The sequence below is a fragment of the Mauremys reevesii genome, linkage group 21 (assembly GCF_016161935.1).
Source record: "Mauremys reevesii isolate NIE-2019 linkage group 21, ASM1616193v1, whole genome shotgun sequence".
NCBI classification, from domain to species: domain Eukaryota; kingdom Metazoa; phylum Chordata; order Testudines; family Geoemydidae; genus Mauremys; species Mauremys reevesii.
In genome coordinates, this window is record NC_052643.1 from 16,672,523 (window position 1) to 16,693,469 (window position 20,947).

At 42.3% G+C, this 20,947-nt stretch overlaps 2 protein-coding genes across 4 annotated transcripts in view; both read left to right on the top strand.

The window, feature by feature from the left end:
* Positions 1-4,681, top strand: part of FNDC10 (fibronectin type III domain containing 10) — a 33,446-nt gene extending 28,765 nt beyond the window's left edge. Inside the window, exon 4 of one of the 3 annotated variants that reach the window (XM_039509612.1) lies at positions 2,689-4,681. The gene's annotated coding sequence lies outside the window, so the exon portion shown is untranslated. Of the gene's footprint in view, positions 1-1,488; positions 1,589-2,594; positions 2,621-2,688 lie in introns of those variants that run through there. The other 2 variants (XM_039509613.1, XM_039509614.1) reach the window with 2 other exon arrangements.
* Positions 4,682-6,121: 1,440 nt separating this feature from the next.
* SSU72 (SSU72 homolog, RNA polymerase II CTD phosphatase) overlaps positions 6,122-20,947 on the top strand; it is a 59,173-nt gene continuing 44,347 nt past the window's right edge. Inside the window, exon 1 of the mRNA XM_039509379.1 lies at positions 6,122-6,361. Within this exon, the coding sequence (XP_039365313.1) occupies positions 6,282-6,361 (80 nt within the window). The 5' untranslated portion in view covers positions 6,122-6,281. The remainder of the gene's footprint in view (positions 6,362-20,947) is intronic.

Genomic DNA, 20,947 nt, shown 5'->3' on the forward strand with positions numbered 1-20,947 from the left:
CAGGCCATAGTTTGCCCACCCCTGAGTTAGCATATAAAGTGTAGACACTTTACTTTGACAGAATGGGCAAGAAAAATATTGGCCCAGCCAAAGCATAGAAGCAATTTGATGTAACCTCTCTTCAAGCAGGCCATTTTAACGCTTCCCTTTTACATACTATCTTCAGGGGCTTTATGTAAACTCCCCATCAGTAATGATTAACCTGGGAAAAGCGTAGGATAGAAAAAGCAGATGTAGATAGCAGATTCAAATAGACTGTTGCCAAGTCTGTTGGCATCTATAGGAAACCAAGAAAGTCAGCAACTCCAGTGCCGGCGCCGACTCTGATCATAAAAAAAAATCCCATTTTTAGACTCGCTCATGAGATTTTGGCTACCTAATAACTGGACCTGGAAGAAGCACACCTACTGGTTTTTGGATCTGTTTTCTATTCTTAAACGTGGAGCAAATTCATATCCCACCTGTCAAAAAACACAGAAAGCGAGATACATATTTTTCTGTGGTGGTTTCTTTTCATAATTTTTAGTGTCTTTTTTCTTCATGTTCATCCCTGTGTATTTATTCAAGGCACCCATTTTTGTTTTGGGGAGGATGTTTTCTCCATTCTACTAGACACTGTTATGTCAGGCCAGCGGGGGGGCCCCCCCGATGAATGATCTGGGGTGGGGATTGTCATTCCCTTTCATGGACACCCAGTCAGCCAGTTAGTTATAAAATCCTTCTTAGCTCTTGATTTTGAAATTCAACACATGTCAGGAGCTTCCAACAAAGTAGCTTATGCACTCTCTTGTGAAAGTTTCCCAGAATCAAATGGTTAAAAAGTGTTCTTGAAATGTGAAAAATCTTGTTGTTTACATACTTAGTAGTATATGTAATGGTGCATTTGTTTTGTTAATCTGTTTATTTTAAAGTTCTAGGAAGAAATCGCCACCAGTGTGGTTCCCCCACTGTCTGCAATTTGGGGGGCGTGTCATAAACAGATAGTTAAGGGTTAAGGTCTCTTTTACCTGTTAAGGGTTAACAAGCTCAGTAACCTGACGAACACCTGACCGGAGGACCAATCAAGGGACAAGATAATTTCAAATCTCTGTGGAGGGAAGTCTTTGTCTGTGTTCTTTGTTGGGTTTTTGTTCTCTCTTTGGATCTAAGAGAGGCCAGATGCATTTCCAGGCTATCCAAGTTTCCTGAAGTATTTTCTTCTATTCAGTATAGTGAGTATTAGAAAGGCGGATTAGTCTTATAATTAATTTCTGCATTTGCAGTTGTGTGTTGCTGGAGAAATATCCTTATTTCTGTTTGCTGTTACTTTGATTATTCTGAGAAAGGACTGGGGGGGGGGGGGAAGCCTCTCCACGTTTATAAGTTAGACCCTGCAATTTTTTTATCCTGGTGTTACAGAGATAGTGTACTTTCTTATTTTTTCTTTCTCTTAATAAAATCTTTTCTTTTTAGAACTTGATTGATTTCTTCCCTTGTTTGGATTTTCAGGGGAAGGGGATGCTGTCCTCGTGCATTCTGTGCTGGCAACAACAGTGGTTCGTTGCCCGGTGTGCTCCGCTCCAATAAACACACCAAGGTGGAGAAGCAGACAAAGTTTATTTGAGATCTCAAATAAGCTGGATGCTCGGAGACACACACGTCTCAAATCAAGCACACAGATGCAAGCTGTGTTTCCCTTCTTATACATGATTTCAGCTAGGCATTCTCATTACCCCCACTATTCCCCCCTCCCTCTAATCCCCTCCCATATAATAGACACATTGTATAGCTAGCAATTACACTAAGCAGGTTAGATCAGCAAACAATTCATCTTGTTAGTAACTTTTCAAGGCTGTTATCTTGTTTTACTTTTGGATTTATTACTTTGCCCCCCCTAAGCCAGGCACAAGCAGGCCTCTTTATTATCTCCTGGTACCAGTGTTGCACTGATAAGGAGCTATTTCACATTCCATTCTCGATTGCTGCCTGTAAGGTCGATTAGGGTTTAAACATGGAAGCGGTTTGGGCAAACATAGCATTAACTTTAGTTCATTCAGGCCTGGTACAGAAAGGCTTCATTAACACTGTGGTTTTCCACCCTCCTGAGTTACCTAGGGTTATGCCTAATGACACCAACAGGGAGGGGGGAAAAGTGTATCACTCTTTGTTTTGATTCAAGGGGTTTGAATCAAGGGATCTCTCCCAACGACTAGGGGAGGGAGGATGAAGGGGGGGTGGAATGGTTTATTTCCCTTTGTGTTAAGATTCACGGAGTTTGGATCTGTGTTCCCAGGGAAGGTTTGGGAGGAATGGAAAGTGTACCAAAACACTATATTTTTGGTTGGTGGCAGCATTACCAGATCTAAACTAGGATTTTAGTTTAGAGGAGTCCATGCAGGTCCCCATCTTGTGGACGCTAAAGTTCAAAGTGGGGACTAAACCTATGACAGGCCAGTGGGGGGCCTTTTTCATAAAGATGTGATAAATGATGTGGGGTGGGGAATGTAGTTCCCTTTTATGGACACCCAGTCAGACAGTTAGTTATAAAATCCTTCTTAGCTCTTCTCTATTTGCTTTACTTCTAAAGGGTTAAATAGTCTCACTGCATTTCATAGGTAAAAGGAAGTGAGTGCGCATGGGGCTTGAACTTTGTAAAACTGAGGAAACGTCTCCCTTTGTCTGTCTTTCTGTCTGTCCTCCCAACTGGAGATAAGGACAGGGTAGATACCATTGGCTCGCTGACCCAGCCGGAGGTGGCGGCACCATACCCCAGACAGAATCCATGACAGTGGTTGTCGATCCAGTTCCTGGGACCCAGCCAGAACCCATGCAAGGATCAGATCAGGCAGAGCGGTCAGCATCACAGCCTGCGCTTACAACTCCACCAGAGTCAGGAGCCAGCACCAAGGAGCTCCATGGAGCCTGCAGCAGCAGCTAAACTGGTGCAAGGTCAACTGGAGCCTGAAATACCACCTAGCACACCAGCGGAGAGCAGTTCACAGTCAATGGAGACACCCACATCATCTGCATCGCTTCGTGTGACCCAGCTGAAGTTCACAACATAACGAGGAACTAATGTCTTATGGAACACCTCCCAGGACGGTCCCTTTTATAAACCCGGCCCTGGTACCCTTATTTAATCCTCCTTCTCGGGGCTAAACGTGGCCTTTCTGGCATCTTGTCCCTGGGTTTGGATGTGAGCTGCAGAATTTGATCATGCAAAGCTTTGCCCCCTTTCTAAACTGGAAACAAAGCTGTCGGCCATCAAGTGCCTCCCTTCATCCGGCGCAGAGGAGGAAGTTGCTGAGTGCAGCCCAGCCCTTGTCTGCTTCCTATCTCAGGAAGGCAGAACTCACCATGGGAGCTGCCTCCCACCACCCCGGCGCTGGCACAGGCAGTTTGCTGAGGAATCACATATGTTGGAAGAGCAGTTTTTGTTCCTCTGCTTTCCTCCCATTTAGCTGTGAATTTCCTGCCGCCCGCTCTCCCACCCCAGGCCGAGAGAACACATGGATTTAAATCCCACCTTGGCCGACCTGCAGCTTGCTGTGGAGAGAGGCAGACACAGGAGCCACCTATCTGCTGGCAGGATTCACCTGTACTCCGTTCAGGATGACAGAGACAGGTTGGAGGTGGGGTTTCAGACAATAATGAGTGAGGAGCTGGGGGCCTGAGTCGGGAGAGAGGTTAAGAGTTCCTGAGTACGTCTAGTTTGGCTGGGACAGAGCTAAGGCGTGGGAGGCATGATGGGCCTGATTCTCAGTTACTCCACTCCAGTGCACAGAGTAAAGGTGGGGGGAGGGGGTCAGATGGCTTGAAGGCACCTTTGGGCAGCATACCTGGGGCAATACAGGGGCCTGCCCAGCTCCCATTGCATAGTAGAGCATCCTCAGGACTGCTCTGACTTAGACCCTACTTTCTGTTGCTCCCAAAGAGTAGCTAGCTGTAAGCTGAGACTTTAAAGCGCATCTCCCCTGCATTGAAAGGGCCGAGTCCGGCAACCCACCCTGCGGGTGGGTAGATTGCTATGGACCTGCTAGGGCTTTTACTTTCTCTGTATCATTTAACTTGAGTAATGCTTCCTCCTCCATCAGCCCTGTTGCAGGACCTCTATGGGAGCCCTGCTGAGGAAGGATTACAGGCTTGAGCCTCTGACCTATCACATGCCCTCAAAATGCTGACCGTGACTCCTCCTTGCAAGCTCGTCCCAGGGTAGGTTTGGGTGGGCCATCCGTTTGCTCTCCAAGAAGCTCTCGTACGGCGTCTGGAACGGTGTGCCTGGAATATTAAACAGGCAGGCCCTGGAGTGAGCAGTGGAAGAACATCTGCTCAGTGAAGGGGTGAGGAGAGAGAGCCCTACTAACCCTTCAAACTGACGATTAGGTGTAATAATGACGCCAGCGCCAGCCACGGCATCTGTTTGTACTCAGTGAGACAATAGCAGCAGCCTTCGAATAGCGCCATGCTGGAACTCTGGAGCGGTTGTGCCCCCACCCCCACCAGCGTGATTAGACAGTGCCAAAGCGTGCTTCCTCAATGATGATTTATCTGTGCCTGCGTCTGTCAGAGTTGGATGGGAGCTGGGAACAATGTAATGGCCACAATTAAACCACTGGCCACACTTCCAGCTCCAGCATATTTACCATGCTGATCAGATAAATAAGAAAAGTGAGGGATAAAGGGAAACCTCTCAGGATAGTCCTGAGAGATTATAAACTGCCTGATGGAAATGCCATCAAAATTGGTCTTCACCTCTGCAGAGCACCAGAAATTATTTCCGTGCAGCATTGGCATTGATACACCAGAGCTTCATACTCTGATTTCCAACAGCATTACAAAGTATGATGGGGATATTTGCCAGCATGTGCATGGCTCAGCCCTCTTTCGAGGACTACATGAGAGGCTGTTTAAAGAGATAGAGCAGCAAGTTCCTAAAGGAGTTCATGTGAGGATTGTAGCACCACCAGGCAGGAAGTACTCTTTGTGGATGGGAGTTTCCGTCATTACTTACTTGGCATCCTTCATGCCAATGTGGGTCACTGTTTGGGACTACAAAGAATAAAGATCTTTTGTTGTGTACAGAAAATGCTTTTAAGAGGCCTGAACATGGGTTAGGGTGGAATTGTGTCAGCTACCATTGAGAATTGCATTGAAGACTTAACTGGAAAAAAAAATTGTCCCGCTTGTGTGATGGTGATTGAATAAAAGTGAAAAAGTGCATTCAATGATCTTTGCAGTGTTGTTGTAGCGGTGTTGGTCCCAGAATATTAGAGAGACAAGGTGGGTGTGGTACTATCGTTTATTGGACCAGCGTCTGACGCTGAGAGCGACAAGCTTTCGAATTATACAGAGCTACAGGACCTGGAGAAGAGCTCTGTGTAGCTCGGAAGCTTGTCTCTTTCACCAACCGACGATATTACCTCACTCAGCTTGTCTCTGTGGTATTTATAAGATGCTCATCATCTTGGAATCTATGGTATTAGTCGTTATTATAGCCTAAAAAAAGGATTCTCTGGGGATAAACTGATCACTCCAATTGTCAGGCAGGAATTATACCTCCACCCTCTTGTTCCCCTTCCCTGCCCCAGGCTTTGCACTCTGTGTAATCATTTGTGGCCATGCCAAGTGTGTGCCGAATGCCTCCATATTAGGATTGTAAATGTAAATGGCTGCATGAAGGGTCAGGGCAATGGCCAATCAGGCCCCTTTTCTATAAGAAAGTCAGCTCTAGAGAGTTTCCCTGCTGAGACTGTCCCTTAGTGCCAGAGGCTTTTCTGATGGTGTCCCCTGCCCTTTACGGACTAGACAAACTAATTTCACACCAGCTCCTAAGTGCGTCTGGCTTTTATGTCTGAGAGCCTGGGTGGGATTCGAACCGGTGTCCAAGAGGCAATTCGCTCTGAAGTACCATCTCTGCCCCCTCCCCTTGGCATGGGACGGAGGGTTGGGAGACCTTCTTGCTCCACTAGGGCGGCGCTGTCATACTGGTCCTCCTGCTTTCTATGGCTGGCGGCCCCTCGCTATGGTATAACATATCCGTCTTCTCGATGGCTGGCGGACCGTCCCTAGGGTGGCGCTCTCTCTTTCGTCCCGCCTCTCTATGGTATGTGAAGGGCTCCGCTCTCGTGCGGTCTCTATGGTTAGGGGAAGCAGGTCGACGCTGCCCCTGGTGACACGTCCCGGCGCCGCCCGTCGTTGGCTCTGGCCGCCATTTTATGTGAGCCGCAGCCAGAGCCGGACGGTCGGGACCAGAGGAGCCACGATACCGGCGGAGGGGAGCTGGGCCTCTTCCGCGTCCCGCCATGCCCTCCTCGCCGCTCCGGGTGGCCGTGGTGTGCTCCAGCAACCAGAACCGCAGCATGGAGGCGCACAACATCCTTAGGTAACCGGGGCCTGCCCCTCCGGTCCGGGCCTGCCCGTCGTGACCCCTTCCCTCACCGAGACCGGCCCCCGTCTCCCCCCTTCACGCCCACAGAGGCTGCTCGCCGCCGCGTCTGCCCCGGGGCCGGAGCCCCGTCTCCCCGCCCACGCGCCCGGCCCAGCCCAGCCCGCTCTGCCATGAGCTCACACCGGGAACCACCGTGTGTGTAGGGGCGGGGGGGGAGAGTCGAGATATCCTCAGGCGACTGAGTCTCCCGGCCCTGGGCACTCCACAGCCGGGCTCCCCTACCGCCCGCTTCCCCCCGGCGCCTCCTTTTGCCCGAGCAGCCGGGGCCCGGCCCCGCTGGAGGCCGGCCGGGGAGGGTTGAACCGGTCCCCGTGGGCCTGGCCCTAAGTCCTGGTCTCTATCGGGTTTCGCCCCCGTATTGAAATGTGGGGCGGTTCGGTTCACACTCTCGCCGGAAGAGACCAATCGGGCCCCACCTCCGCCAGCGTCGCTCAGGTCCCAGGCTGGGTTGTCCGAGAACCGCACTTAGCCTCCCTGGGCAGGGGTCTGGGCCCTATCCCGGCTCCAAATAACCAGGCTGCGTCCGGCCCTCTGCTAAGGCTGGGCTGGTCCCGGGCCTCTGGCGGAGCCTTAAAACCCGACCGCCCCGCTCATGCTTGCAGGCCCGGAGCAATCCCATGAGCTGGCTCCTAGGCGCTCGGCAACATAAAACCAACCTGCCCCCGGTATCATCCGTCCTCTCTGAATACACCGGCGGGATTCAGAGACTCGAGCCCACTCTCTCTGGCTTGTTGGAGGGAAACTGGACAGGCCACTCAGCTCTGAATGTTCAACTGCACCTTCAAGAATATGGCCGCTCGCACATTTAGTGCTGCACATATTTTCAACTCTCCACTTAGTTTAGAGAGGAAAATACAAGAGAGAGACGGAAAGGAGGGAGGAAAAAAGTGATTAGCCAGAAAGTGTGTGTGTTGAATCTCTCTTATCTAGCACAAGGACGTAAGCTAGGTCTTTGTTTAAAATCACGCGAAAGGAAAGCTTAGGAATAAACTGTGGAATGTATTTAAAATGTTTTAAAAGTACAAATGGCATGTGAACAACAAACTATCACTTTGATGGTGGCAGCCATCTTGGTCCAAGGAAATTTACCATGTCAGTAATATTCAAACTCATTTTAAGACTTAATGAGACAATAATATTGTGAACATTCCATTGTAAACAAACACTGCCTTTGCTGCTACTAAACACTAACAAATATTAAAAATGAAGGGATTTAAAAAATGCAGTATATTTTTCACATTTTGCTCTTTTACTCTTTGTATTTCTCTCAGCTCCTACAAGGGAAACGGATGAAGTCACTTTTAGGTTCCCAATGCTGCAAGTTCTGTGTTCAAACACAGTTCTGTGTTCAAATATTCCCAAACATTTCTATTGGTCTTAAATCTTGCAAATGAGCTCTTAGCTTGTTAGCACAAAACTTAGGTTTTAAACAATATGAGTTAATAGTTAGCCATTTAATGTTGATTTTTAAGGGACTGTTTGGATAAAATTATTTTTTCTTGTGTGCTGATAATGCTTCAAACAATTAAAATAGCAATAAGTTATAAAAATAATTAACTTCTTCCATTTCCAAAATGGCACATGAAATTCAGTGTTGATAAGTGCAAAGTAATGCACATTGGAAAACATAGTCCCAACTAGACATCCAAATGATGGTGTCTAAATTAGCTTTACCACTCAAGAAAGAGATGTTGGAGTCATCGTGGATCGTTCTCTGAATACTCTGGCTCAATGTGCAGCAGCAGTCAAAAACGTTGTTAGACTGTTAGGAACCATTAGGAAAGGGATAGATAAGACAGAAAGTATCATAATGCCATTAAATAAATCCACAGTATGCCTATTCCTTGAATGCTGCACTTCTGATCACCCCATCTCAAAAAGATATATCAGAATTGGGAAAAACTACAGAGAAGGGCAACAAAAATGATTAGGGGTATGGACAGCTTCTATGTGAGGATTGATTAAAAAGACTGGGACTACTCAGTTGAGAAACATTATGACTAAGGTGGGTATGATAGAAGTCTCTAAAATCATGAATGGTGTGAGGGTGAATGAAGTCTTTTTTTTATATATAGATACATAAATACACACACACCCCTTCACATAACACACGAACCCGGGGTCACCAATTGAAATTAATAGGCAGCTGGCTTAAAACAAACATAAGGAAGTATTTCTTCACACAGCACACAGTCAACCTGTGGAACTCGTTGCCGTGGGATGTCGTGAAGGCCAAAAGTATAACTGTGTTCAAAAAAGAATTAGATAAATTCCCAGTGGATAGTTCCTTCAATTACTATTAGCCAAGATGGTTAGGGACGCACCCCCATGCTTTGGGAGTCCCTAAACTTCCAACTGCCAGAAGCTGGGACTGGACGACAGTGGATGGACCACTCGATAATTGCCCTCTTCTGTTCATTCCCTCTGAAGCATCTGGTGCTGACTGCTGTTGGAAGACAGGATACTGGGCTAGATGGACCATTGGTCTGACCCAGTATGGCCATTCTTGTGTTCATTTATACTGTTTTATTGTTTACATATTACTAATGTGGACAATGGAAAATATTCATTTTCTAGTGAAGTTCAGTTTGTGGTTTATAGACTCCTAAGTCAGAGATCGAAAATACCTACTTGATCATCCAGTCCATCTTGCTATTGTGGGATTTGTGCCCTACAGTACTTTACATGTTTTTCCAAAGCACACTACAACTAGATATTGCAGCAAACAATGTGGGAGAATGTTTCAATTGAACAAAATTGTTACTGAAATTTTAAAATAGCATAGAGGCATTTCTATTGCATTTTATAAAGTTTCTAAGACAAAAAATTAGATTTTATAATACAGGGTACCATGTCTTTGAAACGATGGGCACAGATTTACATGACATCTAAAAATACCTTTAAAGAGCTTTCTGAAACATGGTGCTCTGAGGGGTTGTAAAACTTTATTCTGTTTGTAGTTTATTTTAAAATATTTGCACTGAGAAACTGAAACAATACAATTAAAACCCTATTACGGGTTGAGGAAATTCTGTTAAGTTCCTGTTTTAAATATTGTTTACCCTTCTCTCAAGTCTCAGTAGTCACTTGTATAAGCTTTATGGATAGTCTTTTAAACTAGGTACAGATTTTGTTTTTAAAAAAGTAGTTTTTTGTTTTTTTAAGTCTTTTTGCTTTGGCAATGTTGTTTTTTCTAGTCCTTAATTTGTGGAGGATACGTTTGTCACTACTGCCCATAGTCGTAAATTTTTAGGATTATTTTTTGACCTGCCTGAAGCATTATAGAATTTAAAACAGTTTGTTACTCTTAATACATGGTTTGAGGTTTTTTCAATATTTTTATTGTAATAGGGTCTTATGCGTTTTTTTAAAAAATAGGCTTGAAATAAAATTGAAAACTTGTCCTTGACAGAAAATCAATATTTGTTGCTGTTTTGGACTCAGAAATGCCAATTCCAAATACAAGCATTTTTCTGGCATATTTCAACTTTTCCTCCTGCCCTCCCCCAAACAGTGCTCTTCTGAATAGAAACTTCAGGATTTGGGATGGCTCAGAATTGATCAAATTTTCTTTTAAAGGTCTGCTCTCTTCCTCCTCCTCCCCCCCCCCCCTTTTTTTTTTTTTTTTGGAAAAGGGGGTTAAAATTTGAAGATTTTTTTTTTTTGAGAAGTCTATAAATTCTTGACCCTTTTAATTGAAGCACTGGATTCCATGTAGGATATGGTTTGGTTTGGATACTTAGTTAAGACTGGTTTCAGAGTAGCAGCCTTGTGAGTGTGTATCCGCAAAAAGAACAGGAGTACTTGTGGCACCTTTAAAGACTAACAGATTTATCTGAGCATAAATAGCCCACGAGAGCTTATGCTCAAATAAATTTGTTAGTCTCTAAGGTGCCACAAGTACTCCTGTTCTTTTAGCTAAGACTGTTTGTCAGACCGACATTCTGTATAGCTTTATAGTATCACTTATTCCTTACAGAGTCAGCTGTCTGTACGTTTTCTGTATTCTCTGTGGCTGCAAATGTCCTACAAGATCAAACACTAGCTGCTTTCTGTTTTTTTTTAAAATGGATTTCCCAATGTCCCAATATAGTCCCTTATCTATTGCTTGCTACAAATATATTTAAACTTCTTACAACCATAACACTATGATATAAAAGTCTAACGAGCTGTGAAGCTACTGCATATATGTAGCATGTTGAAATATAAAACCAAAAACAAAATACCTCAAACAATATTGACCAAATAAATGACTTTCATGATACCTTAAAAGTTGCCAGACCAGATGTTATTCTGTAACCATACTCAGCCACACCTGGCTTATCCTGTGTTGTAATTACTTTTATAGTTTTCACTTGGGATACACTACAACAGGCGTTCTCAAACTGGGGGTTGGGACCCCTCAGGGGGTCATGAGGTTATATGGGGGGTTGTGAGCTGTCAGCCTCCACCCCAAAACCCACTTTGCATCCAGCGTTTATAATGATGTTAAATACATAATGTTTTTAATGTATAAGGGGGGTTACGCTCAGAGGCTTGCTATGTGAAAGGGGTCACCAGTACAAAAGTATGAGAACCACTCCACTACAAACAACAAGGTAACATGTTCTCTTGCATAGTATTTTAAATGTATGCAGTAATACTGCATAAAATCATAGTGATCTGTGGGAATTTGCACAGTGAAAGATGGTACCTTTGTATGTGTATATGTAAGCATAATACAGTAGAATGTTACCATTTCTCTCTTGGATCATGAAAATTAAATACAGAGGTGTCTGCAGTACACTGACAAAGTCAAAGTCTTTGAGACAGTTTGCTACTCCTTAACTCGGGTGGCCAGCCTGAGAAGGAGCCGGAATTTACCAATGGACATTGCCAAAGAGCCACAGTAATATGTCAGCAGCTCCCCCTCCACTCCCAGCACCTCCCACCCACCGGTAGCCCTGCTGATCAGTGCCCCTCCCTCCCTCCCTGCACCTCCCCATCGATCAGCTGTAAGATCAGATGCAAGAGGCTCTGTGGGGAGGAGCAAGGGCACTGCAGGCTCAGGGGCCGGAAGGGGTGGAGTGGGGCAGGGCCTGTGGCAGAGCCAGGGGTTGAGCTGTGAGCACCCTCCGGCAGATCGGAAAGTTGGCACCTGTAGCTCCAGCCCCAGAGTCAGTACCTATACAAGGAGCCGCATATTAACTTCTGAAGAGCCGCATGTGACACTGGAGCCACAGGTTGGTCACCCCTGCCTTAACTGGTTTAAAGTTGTTGTGCAAGAGCAGTAGCCGTTTAGGGAATGGGGAAGAATAACTTTGACTTAAAACTTGTCAGTGAAGAATCCTAACGAAAATGGATTTCCTATAGTTTAAGAATCTGATCCATTCATAATGTAACTATTATTTGTATAGTGGCAGTCCTCAAAGACCTCAGTTGGGATCAATACTTAAGTTGAGTATTGTATAAACTTGTAAAATGACATTTCCTGCAAGTATTTTGGGTCAGTCTAAGGCAAGATGCAACAATTGAATCTAGCAAACAGTAGAAGGGATTGGGGGAGAGAGAATGAAGGTAACAGTAATAAAGTTCCATGGTTACATAGGTTAGTTGCACGCACAGCATCATGGTTCTGAACCATTTAATATTTGTATAAAAATATAATTAAATATCAGTTTCTGGGTTTGGTGATAGTATTGCTACAGTATAATGTGTATCAGAATGTGAAACTGCAGTAGATTAATAGAGAATGTATATAAAGCAAACCGAATCCTACACTGAAAAATATTTCAGATTTATATTTCCTTTTTATGAAGACACACTATAGTAGTAGTGTTGCCAGAAAAAAATATAAATTGATGTACATGAACAAAGTTATGTTCTACGGCTACATTCTTCAGGACAGGGAACTGTTTGTCAATTCATTATTGTAACCACATTGTAAATGGACAGCACTCTGTAAATTATATCATCTCAACATGGCAGTTTGAACATATGTTTATATTTATATACTAACTACAGGAATGAATGATGGTGTGATAAGCCAGTGAAGGAAAGACTGAATTACCGGGGTAAAAGGCAGTGTGAAGCCTCCAATATGTACGCATAATATAGGGGCTATAGCAACTGCAGTTATTGCCTTGCTTTTATCAGTTTGCATCGCAGTCCAGTGTTCTTTTTTGTTAGTTTGTAAGCCTTAAGTGAAAGAGATTAACTCATTTACTGAACCTAGTGTCTGTTTCTAGGCCCACATTACAAGGGGCATTCCCTTCCTCCTGGTCTGAGCACACTGTAATCAAATAAGAAGAATCACTGGCAGGTTCCAAAGGCTGGGAAAGTCCATCTTCCATTGAGAACTAGAGAAATAAAATCTACCCTGAAGTAACACAAGACAGGACAGTGAACATATCTGAATACAGAATAGACTGGGTACAACTTGTATAGTGCATTGTCCAAAATTGTAAATTAAGCATGTAGGGAATTACAAATGGAAACAGGATTAAAGAAATTGGGATTAGTTTACAAAATAAAATTTAGAAGCTTGCAGTATTATCCCAGTTGCTCTTTACCTTGAGTATGCACAATTTATCTGAATCAGATTGTCCTTTTCTGTCACTTAATGCAGATATAAGGATTTTCTTTTATCAGCAAATCTTTCAAATAATTTCCAAATTCATCATAATGAATGTATATACTTTATTATATAGAGAGTACCTCACTGAAAGTGCCTTCCTAAAAGGAAATGTACTTTTGAATTGTTTCAGTGTAGAGTTCATGCCTACTGTGTTTACACTGTTAATCTGTTGCGTTTTCAGACTAATATTGTAACAGCTCCTCAGTCTCTTGAAATTAGGATTTCTGTATTTGTAGCTGACTTCTGGTTTTATTCAGAATTTGTAGCTTTTGAGTGAGGGTTTATGCATTACATATACATTCATACAAGCTCATTTTTAGGAAGTTGTGTGTTGAGAATTCAGGTGCGGGGGTGAGGTATATTATTAATGGTGTAAACAGGATGAGAGTTGAAAGCTTATAACAGAAACTTCATTAGAGCTTTAAACCACAAATCATGTAATATTGGGGGTGTAACCACATAAGAGAGACAAGTTCAACTAAGTACAGTTTACAATAAACAAGCTTCAGTCAGAGTTTCTATACCAATTGGGTAGTATCAATCAGCAGCTGAACTAAATGCTTACCTTTTTGTCAAATTTACAAACATGTTTTTGTAAACTAAAGGGGGAACTGTGTTTTAGCTTGAAACCAGCAAGAACGAGCAAATGCCAACATTGATTTATTAAATTTTTATATTGATAGAATTTGACTATTTAACACACGTATTCAAAAGAGCAAACATAGAAATTGAGCAAGTTGTCAACTTTCTGAAGATTTCAGAGGCAGAAACCAGTCAGCAATATGCTTTTAGATTGCAAATGCAGTTTTTAAGAGTAAAGTGCATGCCGGCTGAATGGGATCCAACTTCAGATTAAACTGAAAAAGTCATTTAAAGAGATGCTGTTCATTATTCTACTTTTATTCATTATAATATGTGTTAAACTTGCCCAGGAACTGAATGTTTACTTTTTTCTTAAATAATATTGTTGCCATTCAATTGCAATAAAGCAGTTATTTTACACCCCTTTATATTCAATATTGGCCATTCGAGAGAAGAATCTCAGCAGTATTTTGAGTTTAAGGTTAAGTGAGATTCCCTTTTTAGAACAAAGGGTCATATAAGGTTCCAGAATATTAACTTTACCTGCTTGGTCCAAAGTTCTGTTTCTTCTGCTTTAGATGTCACCAGCGTCTAAAATGGAATAAGGACTGCTGTGTCCTTTTTCAAGTGTTAGTGATTCAGCAGTGCTGTGGAGCACTGCTGTCAGCTGTTAAACTGGTTCCTAGAAGTAGAGAGTTCTATGTAGAGTGCTTAAAGATCCTTCTGGTGGAAAATGCAATTGCCCCAATTCAGCAATGTACTTAACTTCATGCCTAACTTTAAGCATATGAGTAGCCCCCCCCTTATTTCACTGAAACTATCTTTGTGCTATAAGCCGGGCACATGCATGCTGAATCAGGGCCTATCTGTGTAAAGTTTTTGCTAAACTAAGGCTATGTCTACACTTGCAGAGTTTTTGCACTGTCAGTTTCAATGGTGATAGTGAACCGGTGAAAGAAAAGCACTGGTTTGTGTACTCACTTCCACAGGTATCAGAGAGTGTTTACATTTGCAGCACTTCTATCGCCGATGAGAGAAACGCACTGAGGGCAGCTATCCTACAGTGCAACTCTCTCTCTTTTGACGATAGGCCTTGTGGGAAAGGGAGGTGGGGTGATCGCGGGGCATCCTGGGTCCCTGCACAGCCTCCTCTCCCCAAACATTGATCAGCTCCAGTAGCTCAGCATTGCTCCAAGCAGGGAATCGTTTGTTCCATGGAGCAGGCATGGTCACCTGGCCAAATGATAAGTGAGCATTTGCCAAGAAAACAGGAAGAGGAGTTTCAAAGTTCCTGGGGCTTTACATGGGGGAGGGGTGGATATCTGTTTACCTGGCTTCAGAGCAGCGGAGCTACTGGCCAGAGTGGTCACCTAGGCACTGTGGGATATCCTGTGGAGGCTAAAAGCTCTGTAAACAGGAAGAACATGTCTTCACTTGCACATCACCGCAAAAGCATCACCAGTAAGATCTGTATGCCTCTCGTGGAGGTGGTTTTCTTTTTGCAGTGAAACTTCTGAGTTTCACTGCAAAAAGGCATTGGTAAGTGTAGACACTCCCACTGTCTTTGTGCAAAAAAGTGACTTTTCTGCTTTAAATGGCAAGTGTAGACAAGCCCTGAGTGGGTACAATCTCCTATCTAGGCTCATAACTTTAACTAGCATTAACAAAAATCATTTACATAAATCTTACATCCATCAATGCATTGGGTTAGAATTAGGCATTTGCAGTAATCAGATCTGAGGTGTTCTATTACTATCGTTGCTGTAGATGGTGTGCTTGGAGTCATCTTAATATTTCCCATATAGCTATAAATAACTTTTACTCTGACCTTGATAATGCAAGACTCTATAAATTATCCTTTACTTTAAATGTTAGATTTTTTTTGTATTACTGAAGATTGGTGCTAGCTATTTAATAAGTTACTTGATTCACTCACTAATCCAAACTTGTTTAATTGCTTAGCAGAAGAAGGCTGTGCTGAATAACTCAATTGGTGCTAGAAATCATTTTTCATACAGTTACCAGAAATGTGCTGAAACATTTTCAAATTATGTCAAAGTAGCACAACCATGTTGTGTAACTGACACACACAGATGTACTCTGGCAACTACTAATGCCATGTAAAGACGTTGGTTTTGAGAGATGTGCTCTGACTGTTTAGTGAAGAGAGGCCTCTCAAAAATAAGTCAAAATGCATCAAAATTTCAAATCTTGGGGTAGGAAGCCTTGCCAATGAAAGGTTTCTATTATTTATTATTTCAGATGGGATGCAGACTTCTTCAAATGCAGCTTTTACCTTTTGAGAGAGGGTGGCTGTGGTAAGTGTTGAGGTGAAAGCTGTGGCCAGTATGTCTGCACCTCCCGTGACTCATTTCAGCCAGTGGTATTGTGGTATGCAAACAAAAAAAGATCAGGGAGAAAAAAGTGGAAGAAAATGACTTGACTATTGCAATTCTACTGTCCTGCCCTAGGAGGGAGGGTGGGCGGAGAAAGAGGAAGAAGAAAAGGGTACAGTGCCAAAATCTTTCGCTATTATCTTATGGCAGGGTTGTGTTGCGAAATCCCACTACTTGATGAAGTGATGGCTGTAGGGAAGCAACAGATGGGTGGAGGAGGGGAAGGAGAGGGATAAGGGAGCTCCCTTTTACAAACCTCTTCTCTTCCACAGGTACGGACTGGCTAACTCACACTATTCGTAGTCATTCCAGATACCATTTTACATCATGTAGTGTACAGAATTTATTAGCCTTATTTCCATATCAGATTTTTAAATGGGGGTGGGATTTGTTCTTTTACTGAAGTGATTCTCATAAGTGACAACCTGTTTTCATGGACTTTAAAACGTCTTTATTGGTTATTGTAGCTGCAGGAATGAAAGTTGATGTAAATCTGATGTTTACTTCAGACCAGTGTGTGTTCACATTTCTTGTATAACTGCATCTCAATTGTTTTGAAGTTAAAATATTTAAATACTAGACAGCAGTATTCTTGCATGAAAATTCAATTTTTATAATGGGAGACTGGTGCTAGCCACCCATGAAGTTATTTCTGTAATAAACACTGCCTTTCTGGGATTCCACAGGTAGAAACATACTGATTTATTTGAACTACAAAACAGATTTGGTGTTTTAGTTTAGATGCAGCAAAGTTTACAAAAACTGAAAAGTTTGAATTTAATCATTAAAATTTCTATCTGTCATGGTTTTCCTAGTGTACTATTTTTGCCCAGTAGGGGCAATAGAATGGAACTAATGTAAGTATGGAAAATGGCCTAGACATGAGTAGCCAAGATATTAGCCTCTGTGCCAAGGATTGGGGAAGGCAAGAGAAATCAATTTTTTAAAAAATAAGTCTTCCTCTCTTCACTGTGGGGGAATCATACACTCTTTCCACTTCCATCCATCCATCCCAGCTGTCCTCCCATGGTCTAGCAGAAAGAAACTAACCAGGATCACCTCAGTTTCATATCACAACTCCTGTCTCCACTGTGTGCAGAAACAGTAGAGCATTCAGAATTATTAGAGAGGGAAAAAGTATAGGAAGGTGAGAATAGGAGAAGATACATTACTAAGGCAGCCTTCCTCCTATTTGTGGTGTCGCAGCACACAAGAGCTTAGGACAAAGCTTGGTCCTTCACAATCTGTGCCAAGAAGGTGTTGAAGCACTACAGAGACAGAGCACTCCGCCCCTGGGAATAAGATGTGCATAAACACTTAAAATTAAACACTTGTATTTTATTTTTGTTTCTTGCAATTTGATACTTGGAGAGCAAGGAAGTGAGATGCTGAAGGTCAGATGCTCACATCTTCTGCTCTGGATCTCAGGGCTTGATAACTTTTTGGTCTTCTCTTTTCTGTATTGATAATTCAGTGAAGTTGCAAGTCTGGGTCTTTAAAAAGCAAGCCAGACTCTCTTGAAATGCCTTTCCAGAAATCACACCAGAATTAGAAAGCCAGATGTTTTTACCTCCTACACAATACTGACCGACCACTTCGCTCAGATTCTCACACCCTCTGCTTTCTGACAGGTTCTTCTAATGGACAAGTTCTTCTAAGTGCTGATACTCAACAAAACTTATCATTATTACAATCCTTTGTTTTCAAGTGGATGCTGGGCAGCTTGCTGAGGCCAAGGGATTGGTGGTACTTAATATATTCGTAAAATAGCCAACCAAATAAACATAAATATGAGAAGTATGGTAGGCTTGAGCTTGGTGATACAGCATTATGGTTGGGAAGCCATACTAGGAGTAGCAGATATTTGCAGTGGGAGCCGTTGTATTGCACTATATGTGAAGCCACAAACTCTGATCCTGCTTCTCCTAATCTTAACTCCACAAATTCAATGGCATGTGTGTGCACGCATGTGCATACGCACCCCCAACCCCTTTTCCATAATGACCTAGTGAAAAGATATCTAAAAGTCAGCACCATGCAGTTGATTTTGTCTGGCCCTCAAAATCTCTCTTCTGTTGTAATTATTAAACTAATAGCTGCTGACAAGAATGGAATGGAAGACATGCCTAGTTTATTATGACTTTTTTGGCTACAAGTCAGGCAAAATTTGTGGACAAATTAATTTTCAGTCTGGCTGGAAAAACTTAGTGGATTCCAATGCTTGTACTTTTATTAAATTTAAACAAACATTTGATGCTTTTTAAAAAAATATTTGGTAGAAGAAAGGTTTATATAATTCTCAATTTGAAAAAAATTACTGTTCTTGAAATATTGAGTACTATCATTTCTGATACTGCTCCTTCCTCATGCTTTCAGACGTCTTTCTGATCTGTAACAGTGAATGTTCTGCATTCATACTTGTGCAATTCAGCATGGACTGATTTAAATGAAAGGAGGAGAGTAACTAAAAGTAGTCCTAATCGCTGCACAGCTGACTTACTTTGCTGAAATGGTATAGCCATCTCTTGGAAGCTGCATATGTGCGTTTTTAAACAGTAAATTGACATTTCAGGGAGACTTAGCCTTTGTGGTGGTAAGCATTGTATGTTTATCAATTTAATTGGAGAAGTTTTTAAAATGGTAGAATTCTTTCAGAAGACCTGTAATTTGGATCAAGAAGTAGAGTCTATAGGAATGAGTAAAATCTCTTATTTAATCACTTGCTTTATTAGATATTGAAATTGCAAAGTGCATTTCTTAAGTACGTATCCTGAAAGCTGAGGTAGAGGGACTTCAGTTAAAACAAGCGAGAACCAAGCATAAGGGGACCTGTCACTTACACATCAGAACCCAAATTCTGCAAACTTTTGTGTCTCTTAGCACATTTTTTCCTGGTTAGACAACCAGCTGTTTTGTTGGTGAGGTGGATGGGGCGAATGGAATGGAATAAAATGGAAAAAAACAAAACTGCCTTTCTTTGCAGCGAAAATAATGGATGGGGTTGTGGTGTTTTTTTGCTGTCCCTCTTCATCTTTACCCCATAATGATTGTCAATACACTGTACACATTTGCTTTCTTGCTTAGTATGCAAAGTTGTTAGTGTCAATTAGCTACTACTAAAACTTTAATTCAGTTATTTACTTGCTGGTCATTTAATAAGATGTCAACTTATACTGTGTGCTAATTTTCCACAAAAAATTTCCCCTCCCTGGTAACAGTAGGTGTGGTACAGTCTCTTGAGTGATCTGTGGGTCAAAAGGGGAGTCTGGACAACAGCCAGAAAGATTGAATCAGAGATTAGAAATGAAGAAAACCTTCTAGCTCATCTTGTCGCTCACCCTGCCAGTTCAGCATTGTTACCTACAGTATACGTTCTGGTATTCCATTGCGTAGTTTTAAATGCCCACGCAGGGCTGCTTCCATCACTTTCTCTGGTAGCATATTCCATAGCTTAATAGTTCTTGCTCTCAGGAAGATTTTTCTGATAATCAGCCCAAATATCCTTAAAAGGGTGTAGATACAGCGATGATGCAGTTACAGCTTTTGGTAGGGGAAAATACTTGGAGAAGTTGAAATTCATGGTATTGGTATTCTATTTTTTTTTTTTTTTTGCACAATTTTTACTTCCTGATTACATCAGCGTCTAGCAAGGGTGGGGTGGGGGTAGATTCTGGTAGTTTCGATTTATTACAGTGATTTATTACAATTAATCCAGTAATCATGGTCCTGTGTATCCTGTATCACATTAGAATCAAATTCTGTGGCAAGCACCCTTAAATTCAGCAGCAATATTATTTACTCATTTCCTTGAAATCTCTTCACTCCCTTCCTCCTGACTTCTATGAAACTCAGTGAAGGCTCATAGAATGTAAATTCCGTGATTTTAATATGATGGGTTTTTTCATTATGCTCTCCAGATTGCCCGTTTCCATAGAACTTGGCTTCCGTGATGTCTAGACAGTCCAGCTCAAACCTCCCTTCTCCTCCCATCCAGTTGTGTGCCAGAGGAGGAGAGGGATGTTTGTGCATGCGTATAAAAGTCTATTCTGGTATAAGATTACGTTTTCAAAGATACAATATTGTGAAAATAAGACCTACAGGTGCACTAATAACTTTTAATAAAATTTTAGGCTGGTATAAATTTATTTTCATAATTTTAAATGAGGAATCTCTTCCTTTAGGGACTGATTCCAAAGCAATATTGTATCTGTGTTTAGTAGTGGTCCTGATAGGCTATCAAGTACATATTGGTCATACAGTGTACTGCAACTGACTTCCCATGGTGGAATGTGAGAGCATCAAACCAAGGACCGGTGCCAAACTCTAGAGCTGCTATCTGCTTTCTTTTCCTGGTGGAGTCTGAAATGGAGATGCCAAAATCAATAACTCAAGCTGAAGGGGAGACTCGTACTTAGCTGTCAGAAGTAGCACACTGAATCTTATGCATTAGTCCCACGTATCTGAGAAAGGATGCTATATAGGTGCAGATATATATTATAGTTATTAAATAGGCTCTGTGAAAGGAACTTACAGCTTTACAGGTTCCATTTTTGAAGGCCTCTTTTTTTTTTTCTCTCTCCATTAAACCCTACCCTTTAATAAAGGGTGGGAAATGAAGACAAATTTCACTTTCTTATGTTACATCCTTCCCATATCAAAAAATCCTTAGATAGCATCAGTGTTTCAGGTGCACAGCTGAAGTCTATAGGAGAACTGTTACTTTTGAGTATTGCCGCTTCCATAGAAACTGATTTTTGGATTGGCAAAAAATTGAGTGTTTTGACATTTTAGTATATTAGAACTACACATTATCAGCTGTATTGGTGATAATCAGTCTTGTGGCTAAGGCCTTGTCAGTACTTGCTGGGTTTTTGCATGTACACAGATGTCTAAGTACCAGTCATGACTACACTAGGCATTTGCACC